The sequence below is a fragment of the Mastomys coucha genome, unplaced genomic scaffold (assembly GCF_008632895.1).
Source record: "Mastomys coucha isolate ucsf_1 unplaced genomic scaffold, UCSF_Mcou_1 pScaffold21, whole genome shotgun sequence".
NCBI classification, from domain to species: Eukaryota; Metazoa; Chordata; class Mammalia; order Rodentia; family Muridae; genus Mastomys; species Mastomys coucha.
The window spans coordinates 135233245-135248817 of NW_022196904.1; the positions used below are offsets into that span (position 1 = coordinate 135233245).

Genomic DNA, 15573 nt, shown 5'->3' on the forward strand with positions numbered 1-15573 from the left:
TATAAGCAAGCATATTCACATGCGCTAACACACACACACACACACACACACACACACACACACACACACCATGCAGCTCTGGTTGTCCTGGGACTCACTCTGTAGACAAGCTAGCTGGTCTCAGACTCATAGAAATCCACTGCCTATGCCTCCCCAAGTGCTGGAATTATGCCTGGCAGTCCTCACTCCTTTTACATTTAAATATATTTCACCTTAGATTAGAAAATAGTTTTTTATGTATTCAGACTTAATAGAGAAATGTAACTGTACTCTTGCCATTTTTGCACAAGTGCTTGGCATTCAGTATTAAATACAGGTTGGATTTTTTGACCTCTAAAAACCCATTTGGTCATTTTCTACCAGTTTCTGTTTGATTGGTTGACCCAGTTGAGTGCCAAGTGTCTAGAAACTGGCTGTCTGGCTGGCTGCCATCAATAATCCTCAAATCCAGTTCTAGTCATTTGACTCCTTTTCCATGCCCAGTCTTTCCCCAGAGTCATGAATGCAGCAAAGTTAACTCTTTGGATGGACTGCACTTCCTCTTTGCTTTTCATTTTTCAGGTCCCTCATGGATGTGAGAATATGTCAGATGTGTCTATGAGCAGATATTTAAAAGGTAGTTGGTAGGAAGTGGAAAAAGACCACAGATATTTAAATCATTGTTGAGTGTCCTAGAAAAATTTGTTCCCAAACTTGTCTCTGGACAGGCTTGGGAGTTCTCACCAGGAGAATGGTAAAGATTACTGTGGCACATTCTTCTATCGAAGTAAAGCTAGACCTGAGGGGATGTGCTTGTCCAACCCTTGGGAGGGGGAGGTAGAAGTATCAAGAGTTAAAGGCTAGCCTGGGCTATATAGCAGGTTTGACATTGGAGGCCAGCCTGGATTACATGAGACCTTGCTTTGTGAAACCAAACCAAAACTCTAGAGGAGTGACTTGCCTGAGGTTCATTGACAGCTCTCTGGTGTTTCCCTCTTCTACATTGGCTCTGGGGTCCGTTTGGACAGCCCTGTACCCAGCTTTAGGCCTGTTTGTGGTTGTCTCCAGGGAATGTGTCACTCATCAGTTAAATCTGTTTTGCTCAAACCAGTCATTGCAAAAGTACGGAGAATGTTTTGGGGTCTTCTTTTTTTTCTAAGAGTTAGTTTTGAAGACAGGGCTTTCCTTTTGGATTGCAGTATCTTTTAAAGTGTGGCATGCTGTAAACCTGCCAGATAGTCTGTGGTTATAGAATATGTTGAATAAGGTGAAAAAGTGATTTAAGATGTGGGGAAGCAGGTGGTAACTATCTTTAAGTTAGTGACCTGGCTGTTACTTTTGCTGGGTCCAGTCCATCTGCCTGGTTTATCTATCTCAATCCATTCAGCCTGTCCCAGGTTTAACCTTTTGGCTCCTCCCCACTTCAGAGTGCACTTTCTGTCCTTGCCTTAATAGTAGTCAGGCTTCAATCCCTTCGTCCTATTTACTCTATTCCCCAGAAGTCTCTCCATTGTGGTCTCTAAGACCTGGGCTCAGAAATACCTTTTACTTAGTCACATGGTAACAGCAGGTCCCAGGGCATCTCGGCATTTTATGTATACTACTTTCTATCTAGTTCATTCTCTATCCTGTTGCCAGAGGCTTCTCAAATGTCATCCATTGCTTCATGGCTTTTGTAGCTAGGAAATAAAACCTAAAATTGTTTGCAAGGTCTAAACTTGGGCTCCAGTCTACCTGGGACTGTGTTGTTACTCTTTTAAAATCATTGCCCTTCCCCCAACCACGGTGTCTGAACGCCTTCCACTGGGCTCAGTGCTTCTGAATGAGCTTTGTGTTTCAGTACTAGGCCTTTCTTTGCTCCTACCCTCTGCTTGGCAGTCCTTTCCCTGATGTGTTTTAAAATCCCTGCTTCAAGGCCTTACTCAGGGAGAACCAGAGAGAGGGAACTCCTCCCCCATCTATATTTCCTCTCCAGTACTTCCGACCTACAGGCCTTGACATCAGCATTTAACATGCTTGGCTGTAGACTTGTTTCTCCTTTGTTGTAAGACTGATTCCTAGAGAGCATTTCACATTCATCACTTTTTGGGATATGGTCTTGTGTACTGAAAAATGACCTCTAAGTTGTACTAGTTTGGCTTTCTTTTTAGTCTTTTTTTTTTTTTGGTGGGGGGAGTAGTTGGACAGAGTCTCACTCTGTAGCTCAGGCTGGCCTTAAACTCACAATAATCCTGTCTCATCCTCCAAAATTGTGGGATTACAGGTATGAATCTCTGAGCCTGGCTTTCCTTTTTTTGTCTTTATTTTTTTCAGTATCAGGAATTGAACTCAAGCTAAAGCATGCACTCAACACCTGGCCTTGCATCTTGCCTTCATTGTGTTAACTAAAAAATTATCATCAGACATAACATCATCTGGATTTTGTGTTGGTGTGCAGAAATTTTACTGTTTTGCATTTTACACTTAGGTGTGTGATTTCATTTGAGGTTTATTTTCTTAAAAGTGTTTGTTTCTGGATTCTTTTATGTGTGCATGCATGTGGATGTCCAGTTTGTTTCAAGACTAATTGTCTAAAGTAATGTTTTTCTCTATGGCATGGCTCTTGCTCTTGTCAAAGATTGTTTCTACTTGTGGGCTCTCTGTTTGTTTTGTTGATCTGGGTGCCAGTTCTTTCGTCAAGAAATTCTGCACTTGTATTGATTATTGTGGTCTTTTTCTAGGTTTATTTTTATCAACATTTTTTGTTTCATTTAATTTTTTTTTTTGAGACATAGTCTCACTGTATATCTTTGATTGGCATAGAATTCACTATATAGACCTGACCGGCCTTGAACTTATAGAGATCTTGGTCTCAAGTGCTGAGATTGAAGGTATGTGCCAATAAACCTGGCTTTCTTTCTTTGTTTGTTTATTTATTTATTTATTTTTATTTGATGTGTATGAGTAGTTTGCCTGCATGCATTCATGTACTTGTATGCACCCTCCATGGAGACCGGACAAGAAGGGTATCTGATCCCTTGTAACTGGACTTACAAGTGTTTATGAGCTGCTATAATGATTCTGAGGACAGAGCTAGCAAGTGCTCATAAACTGCTGAGCCTCCCTTCTTAATTATTGTAGTTCTTTTTTTTTTTTTTTTTTTTTTTTTTTTTTTTTTTTTTTTTTGGGTTTTCGAGACAGGGTTTCTCTGTGTAGCCCTGGCTGTCCTGGAACTCACTCTGTAGACCAGGCTGGTCTTGAACTCAGAAATCCGCCTGCCTCTGCCTCCCAGGTGCTGGGATTAAAGGCTTGTGCCATCACTGTCCCGCCCCCCCCTTTTTTTTTTTAAGATTTATTTAAGGGCTGGTAAAATGACTCTGGGTGAGAGCACTGACTGCTCTTCTGAGGGTCTTGAGTTCAAATCCCAGCAATGTACTTATATATAATAAATAACTAAATCTTAAAGATTTATTTATTATTATACATGTACACTGTAGCTGTCTTCAGACGTACCAGAAGAGGGCGTCAGATCTCATTACAGATAGTTGTGAGCCACCATGTGGTTGCTGGGGTTTGAACTCACTCAGGACCTTCAGAAGAGCAATCAGTGCTCTTAACTGCTGAGCCATCTCTCCAGCCCAGATTCTGCAACGGACTGGGGTTTCTTGCGGGGTCCCTTGTTCCGTGGGACGATGGGTTCTGGCCAGGTGTGCACGGGATTTGGCTTTGACAAACAGACTAGACATGAGTGGTGTAAGGTCTGAGTGTATTTCTTTAAAAAATGACATGAGGCTTTTACAATCATTGCAAAAGAGAAAAATGAAAAATCTGGCAACTCAGTAGTCAAGGTACATCTGAGGCCACCTAAAATACACTAGGTCTAAAACAGCAGCCATCTCCTCTGGACTGGTGCAGCACCCCTGGGCTCTGAGTATGTTCAGGCTGCATGTTCCTGGCTGGAGTCCCAGGGGGCTGCAGGTGCGCGAGCCAGGAGGGTAGAGGCTTGAATCTCGAGTCCTCAGTGTTGAATGCTCGAATCTTCAATGTTGAATGCTTGAATCTCGAATGCTCAATCTCTTGAATCTCCACTGGTGCTGCACCCCCTGAGCCCAAGCACACCCGGGGGACTACGGACTGCATGAATCTAAGCCCTAGTCCACCTAAGTTCTGGTTCTAGTCCGAGTGCGAGCGAGTCTGAATGCTGAATGCAGACTGTTGAATCTAGAATGCTCAATGCTGTAGACTCTCACACATACATACACTCTCAGATTAAGGTCCAGCCCATTTTAGGTAAAACGCCCACTATGCTAATCTTTTGAGGAAGTAGAGACAGTCTCTTGCTAATTCCTAGGAGTGGTTCAGCTATAGTACATGACAGAGAATGAGGATTTTACTTGACCTTGTCCTGGGATAAGTCTCTCATTCTGTGAGCTTCAGTGCCCTACCCACGGTGCTGGAGGCAATTAGTTAGAATGACTTAACATTCCAAGCCAGGGTTTGACTAGGACGTTGGAACATTGGTGAAGGTCAGAGTGCAATGTCCGAATTTTCTTTTTTCTAGCTGTTAAGAAATGATTATCTTGGTGGGCCCCTAGCACACAAGTACAAGGACATATTTGGGCTACCTCTAAGTTTGGGGTGCCAGGCGACAATGCGGAGGCAGGAGACTGACTTTCCTTGAAGTTTACACCTCAAATACCACCGTCATGCAAAGTGTGTGTGGCAAGATTCCTTTTTTTTTTTAAATTAAAAAATAATTTGTATCTTATGAGTGTTTTGCTTGCATGTATATATGTGCACCACATGCCTGTGATTCTTTGTTTTAAATAAATACTTAACTCAGGTTCTACAAATGCTTGACCTCCAGGTGGTTCATGCTTCTTCTCCCATAGAATTCAGACATGGGAGTTAAGAGGCCAGTGATTGAACATGATCACAATAATCCCGTTTTCTTTCCTGCCCCTCACTGTTAAAGGTTTATTTATTGATTTATATTTATTTTCGAGGCAGGGTTTCTCTGTGTAGTCCTGGCTGTCCTGGACCTCACTCTGTAGACCGGGCCAACTATAGACTCAGAGATCCAACTGCCTATGCCTCCTAAGTGGTGGGATCACTTCACAACCTAGCAAAGGTTTATTTCTAGTTGGGTGTGTGTGTGTGTGTGTGTGTGTGTGTGTGTGTGAGAGAGAGAGAGAGAGAGAGAAAGAGAGAGAGAGAGAGAGAGAGAGAGAGAGAGAGGGAGAGAGGGAGAAAGGGAGAGAATGAGAGAATGAGAGAGAATGAGAATATGCTTGCTTATAGGAAAGTCCAGAAGAGGGGTGTTGGATCCTCTGGAGCTGGAATTATAGGTACTTGTGAACTGCCTAACGTGGGTGCTGTTAACTGAACTGAGATCCTCTGCAAGAACAGCAAGGTGCTCTTAACTGTATACATCACTTTCTCTAGGCCCCCTCTTTAAAAATAGTTTTGAATATATTGTTGAAAGGTCTGCAGGCTGAGCAGTAACAGGAAACTGGTTGAAGTAACCCCCCACCCACCCACCCACCCCCACCACCACACTCTTTCTCTTTCCCTCCCTTTTTTTGCTTGCTTGCTTGCTTCTGTGTAGCCCCAGCACCCAAGTGCTGGGATTTTAGGTACACACTTGCATATCCTTTCATCCCTGAAATTGTGAGTTGTTCACACAGAGCTTCTAACAACAGTTTATCAGTTATGAGGGTTTCCTGTCCTGTACTAGGTGCTGTATGGGTTTCTGCTCTGCTTCTGCCAGTCTGTCTACTTACTTTTTGGGGAGCAGGCTGCTTGCAACCTCACCTCATTGATAAATCTAAGAAGAGCTTTTTCTTGTTTGGATTGATTGGCTTTTTCTGTATACCATATTGGAAACTGGAAATCTGAATGTTGCATCAATTTTTATTTTGGATGGGAGTTCTGAACACATGGCTACCCCTAAGCTGAGTGGTGCTTAGGTACTGTTGGTTGAAATTGTAGGTGTGTTTTCTTTCCATCTGCCTTCTATGCCCTCGCACCTTGTCTTTTGGCTTGTCCAGTTTCTACACTGATGCTTTATGTTCTGTTGTTGATTTTTTTAATTAATTATTAGTATTGTTGGTTTTTCGAGACTTGGTTTCTCTGTATTATCCTGAAACTGCCCTGGAACTTGTTGTATAGACCAGACTGGCCTTGAACTCACAGAGATCCACCTGCCTCTATTTCCTGAGTACTGGGATTAATGACATTTGTCACCACTGCTTGGCTATTTCTTTTATTTTTACAACAGGGTCTCACTATATAGTTCTGTCTGGCCTCAAACTTGCTGTGGAGACCAAGCTGGCCTCAGACTCAGAAATCTACCTGCCTTTACTTGAGTGCAGAGGTAATGCATATACCACCATACCTCATTTTTGCTGGCCTTCCCTTCCATTGGAGTCTTGTCTGCCCTTATTTTTAGTTTTTCATATAGAAATTGTAATCTGTCTTTCACAATGCACTTTCTAATCTTTCTCATTGTGTTTTTAGTATTGCAGTAGCCTCTAGGCTGATGGCAGAACACTTACAAAGTAAGGACTGAGGGATGGGTGGGGACTAGAGAGATGAGACTCAATGGTTAAAAATACACACACACACATCTATGAATTTGTTTTAGACAGGGCCTCTCTGTGTAGCCTTGATTGGCCAAGAACTTACTATATAGATCAGGCTGGCCTCAAACCTATAGAGATCAACCTGCCTCTCTCTCTCAAGCACTGGGATTAAAGGGATGTGCCACTACACTTAGTTAGCAAATTTTGTTTTTGAGAAGTATATTAATGAGGAGGGCCTCACATTTGCTGGCTTTAGACTGATTTGAGGCTTTTGAGTGTTTTTTGTTTGTTTTGTTTTGTTAGGATTGTTGTTTTGTTTCATTTTTTATTTTCTTTTTGTAAAGGGTCTCACTATGAACTCATAAGAGATCTTCCTGCCTCTGCTTCCTGATTGCTAGGATTAAAGGGTTGTGTCACTCGCCCAAGAAATACATATTAGTAAGTTCCCATAGTTATCACTACATGTGTGTCAGCTTGCGGGTGCTTAAGGATGTTTTAATGTAGGTCATATGATGTGGAATAAGTAAGGCATGGTTACTTGGCTTTACTCTTAGGATTGTGAAAGTTTGGTGCCAATATTTTGTCAGATTCCACTCCCTTTTATATGTGGAAGATACGTATCATCTATGTGAACTTTTCAGAGTAGCCAAACATGAAAAGCAGTTTTCATAGCCAGCCTGACTTGAGGGTGTCCAGTGATTGGTACGAAGGGTAAATAGGCTGCCAAGGTTTGAAAAGCTGCCTATATTTGACTTCCTTGCACTTTGACAGCAAGGTGACAGGCTCCCTGTGCCTGCAAGTGCTTGCTGCAGAAGGAACAATAATTTAAGACAATGCTGTGGTGTCTCATCCTGAAGGTCTTTGGAACTGGTGAGACAGAAGGACATTATTTGTTTACAGCTGCCAAGGGCATAGCCATCTTGCTTTCTTCTCAAGTTCCAGCTGGGGTTTTGTTGCTGTGTGTGGGAATCGGTCCCTACTCTTAAGTCTCCTGGGTGATTGATATTTGCTGCCCTTGAGCTGACACTGCCTTTGAAGTCAGAAGACAGGTCTCTGTTTACCTCCCACAGGGAACAGGCTGTTTTCTTTCTTCCTCTCCTCAATTCTTGAGGAGGACAAGTTGGGAAAACTAAGCAAGCTAGCCAATTCTTGGGTTTGTTTGTTTGCTTTATTTTGTTTTTTTGAGACAGTTTCCTGGCTGTTCTGGAACTCGCTCAGTAGATCAGACTAGTCTCAAACTCACAGAGATCCACCTGCCCCTGCTTTCCAAGTACTGGGATTAAAGGCATGTGCTACCCAGTTGAAACTCTAGTTCTTCTTCTCCTTTTCCTTTCTCCTCTTTCTCCTCTTCCTCCTCCTTTTTAAAAATAAAATCATACTAGTTTTTAAAGATTTATTTATATTTATTTAATGTATATGAGTGCTCTATCTGCATGTACACCTAAGAACATCAGACCCCATTACAGATGGTTGTGAGCCACCATGTGCTTTCTGGGAATTGAACTCAGGACCTCTGGAAGAACAGATAGTGCTCTTAACTGCTGAGCCATCTTTCCAACCCGAAACTCTAGTTCTTTAGAGTGAAATGATGGGTGAAGCCAGGAACATGCACTTAGTCCTTACATGAATGAAAAACCCGAGACTCACTGTGTAGCCCTGGCTCACAGTGGACTCAAACTCAAAGAGATCTTCCTGCCTCTGCCTTCTGAGGGCTGAGCCTCTTTGAGTGCTAGAACTAAATCTCCAGCCACCCCATGGCTGGAAACATTTTGGTTTTTAAGAGTTCTTGTTAGGAAATTCAGGAATGAAAGACATCTGGGCCAAAAGCCTTGGGAAGTGTTCAGAATATGCTATGTGACTATGTGCTATGTGACTGGACTAAGGAACTTTGCAGAAAGCTTTAGATAACGAGAACCTTATTCTTAGTGTTGTGTGTGTGTGTGTGTGTGTGTGTGTGTGCGCGTGTGCATGTGTGTGTCAGAGACAGACAAAGAGACCTGGCAGTCTGCCTGGGACTTATAACCTGTCTGCTTCAACCTCCTGAGTGCTGGGTATATGCAAGGAGTGCAGTGCAGAGAGATATGGAAGCAGACCAGAGCTCTCATCATCATCGTGAGGACTGAGAGAGCACAGGTTGAACACATCATGTGGATTATAAGGAGGGTGAGTAGCTGGGGAGGGAAACCCTGAGCTGGAGGGAGTCTTAAGGTAGGGGAGGAGTGACCCTAGCAGGTATATTCCATAGCACATATATGGAGTTTAGAGGACAACCTCAGGTTGGACCTCAACATTTGCCTTTGTTTGAGGCAGGGTTTCTTTCTTGCATATACTAGGCAGCTGGCCCATGAGCTTTTTGGGAATCCTGTCTCTGCCCTTCATCTTGACAGAGGTGCACTGGGATTATATGCAAGTATTACTTTTCTGGCTTTTACATGGCCAGCGGCAAGGAAAATTACTCCTTTTGGGTGACAGGAGGAATGCTGGCTTTTATCCAACTACTAGGAATCTGTCTTAGTCAGGGTTTTTATTTCTGCACAAACATCATGACCAAGAAGCAAGTTGGGGAGGAAAGGGTTTATTGAGCTTACTTCCACATTGCTGTTGATCACCAGAGGAAGTCAGGACTGGAACTCAGGCAGGAGCTGACGCAGAGGCCATGGAGAGATGTTTCTTACTGGCTTGCTTCCCCTGGCTTGCTCAGCCTGCTCTCTTATAGAACCCAAGACCTCCAGCCCAGGGATGGCATCACCCACAAGGGGCCCTACCCCCTTGATCATTAATTGAGAAAATGCCCCACAGCTGGATCTCATGGAGGCACTTCCAACTGAAACTCCCTTCTCTGTGATAACTCCAGCCTGTGTCAAGTTGACACACAAAACCAGCCAGTACAGAATCCTTCGGTAGTCCAGCATGTGCTTATTTCTGGATATATGTACCACCTGAAACCTAACACTGGAATTAAAGGCAGTGCTACCAACCCTATATTTTTAAACAGAAAATATGTGGTAAGAAAAAGCAAGATTATAAGAATCAAAAGCATTTCATAATCTAATTTAGAATCCATTGATTTTTCTCTATGCATCTTCTTGCTCTTTCTCCCTGCAGTTACAGTAATATGTTCACAATGATGACTCCAGGTCAGTAAAGTCTGTGAGTCATCTGTATGCATTCTTTCAAATCTATTTACTTATTTATTTATACATTTATTTAATTTTTGTGGTATTGAACAAATCCAAGAATTTTTTTTTCAAGACAGGGTTTCTCTGTGTAGCTCTGGCTGTCCTAGAACTCACTCTGTAGACCAGGCTGGCCTCGAGCTCAGAAATCTGCCTGTCTCTGCCTCCCAAGTGCTAGGATAAAAGGTGTGTGCCACCACTGCCCGGTGAAATTTTTTTTTTTTTTTTTTTTAAGAATTATTTGTTTATTGGGCTGGAGAGATGGCTCAGCGGTTAAGAACACTGACTGCTCTCCCACAGGTTCTGAGTTCAAATCCCTGAAACCACATGGTGGCTCACAACCATCCGTAATGAGATCTGGTGCTGTCTTCTGGGGTGTCTGAAGACAGCTACAGTATACTTACATACAATAAATAGATAAATCTTTAAAAAAAATTATTTGTTTTATACATATGAGTATACTGTAGCTGTCTTCAGACACACCAGAAGAGGGCCCCATTTCAGATGGTTGTGAGCCACCATGTGGTTGCTGGGAATTGAACTCAGTACCTCTGGAAGAGTAGTCAGTGCTCTTAACTTCTGAGCCATCTCTCCAGCCCAAGAATTATTTTTTTCTTTATTATGTATTCTTGGCTGGCTTAGAATTCACAGAGATCTACCTGGTTCTGCTGTTCTTTGCTATTTCTTACTGGTTATGCTGGTGTTTTTGTTGTGTTGTTTTTTGCTTCAGTATCTTGTGCTTGCTATGCTGTATTGGAACTCATATTTATTCTAAAATACTAAATAAGATGCTGATAAGTTTGTGGGTTCAAAGTCTTTGACATCCTTGCGAAATAGTATCTGAGTTTTTACCTATGATATTTTTGATAATTTTATATAGCAGTTGTATTTTAACTGTCATTTCTATGGCTTTTGTTGGCAGCAGGTCTTGTTGCCAGTCATAGGATTTGACTCATTGGTCACTGTGGTTTTTTTTCCTTGGTTAGTTTCTCATGGTTCTTCAGCTACTGGTGTAATGACCCCATTTCACTCATTTTGACTAACATCAAACTGTAACAAACCTCTTATTCATTTCAGTGTGTTGCCTAACTGGGACTGCAGGTAACACAGTAGACCAAGGGTGTCTGAATTGTGAGCTTGTTTTTGACTCTCCTAGCATGCCTGCCTTTTGTGAATATGAAGACAAACTTGGAGTCAACTCACACAGTTTAGAACAGTAGTTCATCTGTGCTGGCATTTATTTGACTAAGCTTTGGAGAATATGTGACAGGAAGAAAAATGAGGGCTTGTCCTGTTGCTTGGTAGTCAGAAGCTCCTGTTGGCTGTAGCTGCATGTGGTGGGGAATTGTGATAAGTTCAGGAGAGGGAGGCACTACTCCAGCTTAGTTTAGGAAGAGGAAAGCTGCTTGTTCTCCCTGGTGACTTTTCTGGGCTTTTAAACTAAAGTGACAATTGCCTTGTCTTCTGGGAATAAGCTGTCATTCCTAGACATTGAGAATTGATTGCAGCAGCCTACTGAAAAACAGCTCCAACTGCTTTGGGAGGTGAGAGTTATCTTAGCAGGAGGATCAGGAGTTCAAATACAGCCTTCGCTACATAGTGAAGTGAACTTGAGACCAGCCTGGTTGGTATATGTGGTACCTTGTCTTAAAAGACCCAATCAAAAGAAACAAAAGCCTAAACTAAGTAGAGTTGTATAGGAGTATTTAGAAGTTTTTAACTGATTAAGGGAAAAAAAAAATCGACCTGGGTATTGTGATGTATACCTGGAGATACTTCTAGGCCAGCTTGGGGTTCTTAGATTTTTTTTTTAAAAATAATTTATTATTTACACACACACACACACACACACACAGTTGCTGTCTTCAGACATAACCAGAAGAGGGCATTGGATTACAGATAGTTGTGATCCACCATGTGGTTGCTGGAAATTGAACTCAGGACCTCTGGGAGAGCAGTCAGTGTGCTCTTAACCGCTGAGCCATCTCACTAGCTCCTGGGGTTCTTAGATCTTGAATGGGAATCAGAATAGGAATTGGGGAACTACAATTGAAGTCCCTTTTATCTGAATTCATAATTGTACAGAATTTTGTGTTATCTGTTCATTTTAAGAACTGTCTTCTGTCCCTGGTCTTCTTCAGCCAAGGCAGTTAATTTGCCCCCTGTTTACTGTTTAAAGAGCCTTGTAATTTCCTTTTGAGTTTAGCAGTGAGAGCTGAATATGACTGTAGGTCATTATTATCTCCTGGGAGCCCCTAATGTTGTAAATTGTTTTTTCTTATAAAGACTTAGTTAAAAATGGTTGGTATTTTTATTAGCCTTAGCATAAGATAGTTAAGTCTTAGACTTACACACCAAATTGAAAAGCCTTAGAGAAGTCTTAAGATTGTCCCAATTGGGCGAGGAACATTCACTAGAGAAGGTCACTTACTTCCAAGCCTACTAACATGAGTGACCCCTGAGACCCACATAATAGAAGGACAAGGACAGTACTAGGTTTTGCCAGGTTGTCCTCTGATCTCTACATCTACTCAGTGGCAAGCACCCTACCAATGGAAAAAAAAAAATTGCCCAAGGATTTTGATAGTGATCAGGATAATATAATGGCAGTAGTAGGCTAGAAAAATAATAATCTACAGAGAAGCATCTGAACATTCCCATTCTTAGTGCTAAGGGGCTTCTTCCTTGGTCCTACAAGGGTGAGTTGATGGTCCCAACTTTAGAAAAACCAGATTGAGGATTTATCTGTTTAATAGAACTCATTTGTTTGAAAAATGGGAGTTCACATTTCAAATATCCTGAGAGAATACACCAAAACCCAGATGAGTATCTGTCAGCTTGTCTGTATTCACCCAAGAAGAATGACTGAACTTTTCTTTCTGTGTATTCTCTTGCAGGGGTGGTCTCAGTAACATGCTGTTCCAGTGCTCCTTGCCAGACTCCATAGCCAGTGTTGGCGATGAACCTCGGAAAGTGCTTTTGCGATTGTATGGGGCAATCTTAAAGATGGTGAGTTCAGGGTTCACCTGGGAGGGGTTGGTCCACTGACATTTCACTCTTTCCTAAGATACCTGCAAAGAGATCCTAAATACTGTAGACATGTACTAAAGATACTTACTGCTTTTATTTTAATTGGGCTGCATACTTGGCTTATTGTTTAGAGTATATCACTTCTTATTTTTTAATCTAGTATTAATTAGTAAACTAGGACCTAGAGAAACCATTTTGACCTGACTTTGATAGTGATTTCCTCATTGAACTTTTCAGCTCATTCTTAGATGATAAATTTTAACGTGGGAAGGTATTTTAGACATAATCAGCAATATTTTATCCTGTATGTACAATTTTTATTTAAAACATTTTGATTTTATGCATATGGTTGTTTGCCTGTCTGGTTGTGTGTGTCTGTCTGCCATGTGCATGCAGTACCTGTTGAGGCCAGAAGAGGGCATCAGATTTCCCCCAGGACTGGAGTTAAAATGGTTGTGAGCTGCTATGTAGGTGCTGGGAATTTTACTTAGCCTCTCTGCAAAGCAACTGCTCTTACTCAAAGTATGTACAATTATTAGCATCTTTTTTGAATTATTTGAGTTTTAAAGAATATTATAGTTAACAAAGTATGACCTCAGTGCAGGTGAATGGTTGAATTATTAACATTTCTCTGAGAGTTTTTTAAAACTTTGAAATTGTTAGATTGGTAATCTTCATATTTTACTTATTTTGGTTTTTTGAGGCAGGATTTCACTGTAGCTCATGATGGCCTGGGACTCAGTATATTAATCTAAACTGTATTAGACTTGAGATCATGCTATTTCAGCCTCCTGCATTCTGTGATTACAGCCACGTACTGTTAGGCTTGCTGCCAAACTGTAGTTTTGCTTTGTTTTTTAAATATTTTGTGTGTATGGATGCTCTGCATGCATGTGTGTCTGTGCATCACTTGCATGCCTGGTTCCTTTGAAGGCCAGAAGAAGGCATCAGATCCTCTCGGTCTGGAGTTACAGAACTTTGTGAACTGCCATGTAGGTGCTGGGAATCGAACTCTGAACCTCTAGATGATCACCAGTGCTCTCAACCACTGTGTTATCTCTCTAGCCCAAAAGTAACATTTTAAAACATCGTTTTTGAAATAATTGGTGTCCTTTAGGCACATTTAATGAATCAGTCTTAAATTTTTTCCTTTGAGTATCACTGTCTGATGTGTTCCAGTCTTGATTTTCTATTTCAGCAGTACTTTTAAATAGCTGCTGAAATCACTTATGTTACATCTAATCTGATTATTGAATCTGCCATTTCTATGTACAACTTAAGTAGAAGCATCTTCTTTTTTTAAAAATCAATTATTTTATGTGTATGGGCATATTTGTCTGCATTTATGTGCACTGGATATATGCCTAGTGCCCCAGGAGAAGAAAGAAGGTAGCAGATCCCCTGAAACTGGAGTTTTAGGCATGTTGTGAACTGTCATGTTGTGAACTGTCATGCTAGAATTTGAACCCATGTTCTCTGGAAGAGCAGTGTCCTTAACCCCTGAGCCATCTCTCTAGCCCCAGTAGAAGTATTTTAAATGCTCACAGTATGTTCTTTCATGTGTTACACTAAAACTTTCATTTTGTTTTTTGAGACAGGAGCTCCACACTGTAGCCCAAGCAGGCCACCCTCAAACTCACAGCCTCCAAGTATTGTGTCTTGGTCTCCAAGTTACAATACTAGGATTATAGGCCTGAGTCGCCATGCCTAGACCTTGCTGCAGTAATGAGAGTTTTGACATGCTCTGCATGTCACTAGACAGTTTGTCTAGTCTGATTGTCACCACCTAAGTACACGTGAATGTCAGCCACTTGAAATATGACAAATGTGGCTGATGAACTGAATTTACATTCTATTCAAATTGACACTGTCACATGGAATTGGCAGTTAGTCTACTGGATAGCTGAATTCTATGTGTAGGTTCCATATAAGTGACTTTGCAGAAGCCAGCTTGGAATTGAAACAGTCTAGAAGTCTTAAATTAGTTAAGATAATGCAAGTATCTGGAAACACATTTTTCTGGTTTTTTTTTTCAAACAGAATTCTATGCCTCAGTTTATTTTTTGAGAAAAACCCATACTGTTAGGTAACTCAGAAATAAATAGCAGAATGTGGACTAGCAAAACAGCTCAGCAGGTAAAGGTGCCTGCTGCCAGGTGGCTCAAGGTCAATCCCTGAGACCTAAATGGTAGGAGGAGAGAACCAAGCCCTGGGAACTGTCCTCTGACCTCCACATGTGTGCTTTAGCATGTGAGCAACAACAGTGAACACACTAAATTAGATGTAAGAAAAAATTTAAATAGCAGAATAGTTAAAAGCTATTTAGGGTAGAATTAATTAACTCTTAACTATTTAATAGAGTAGAATATATTTTACAAGAGACCATTTGAATTTGGGGAGAGGTACATCTCTCCAGGTTTTTGTTTTTGTTTTTAATTAGGAAAATGTTAAATCATCTTCCATTCCTGAAATGACACCCTGCTGTAAAAAGTGAAGACCATGCTTGCCAACCTCTGAGTAGAAAGGTGCATGTAGTTTCTTAGCAGATAAGAACCACATACCAGGGGCTGGAGAGATGGCTTAGCGGTTAAGAGCACTGACTACTCTTTCAGAGGTCCTGAGTTCAATTCCCAGCAACTACATGGTGGCTCACAACCATCTGTAATGGGATCTGATGCCCCCTTTACTCCCTTCTGGTGTATCTGAAGACAGGAACAGTGTACCCACATACATGAAATAAATTAAAAAACTCTTAAAAAAAAAATGGGCGGTGGTGGCACACGCCTTTAATCCCAGCACTTGGGAGGCAGAGGCAGGCGGATTTC

The 15573-nt window shown here is 41.5% G+C and overlaps 1 protein-coding gene across 3 annotated transcripts in view; it reads left to right on the plus strand.

Annotated features, from left to right (window-relative positions):
• Chka (choline kinase alpha) overlaps positions 1 to 15573 on the plus strand; it is a 48725-nt gene that overhangs the window by 1411 nt on the left and 31741 nt on the right. For all 3 annotated transcript variants that reach the window (XM_031389113.1, XM_031389114.1, XM_031389115.1), the window contains exon 2: positions 12616 to 12727. In XM_031389113.1, coding sequence (XP_031244973.1) covers positions 12616 to 12727 — 112 coding nt within the window. The remainder of the gene's footprint in view (positions 1 to 12615; positions 12728 to 15573) is intronic.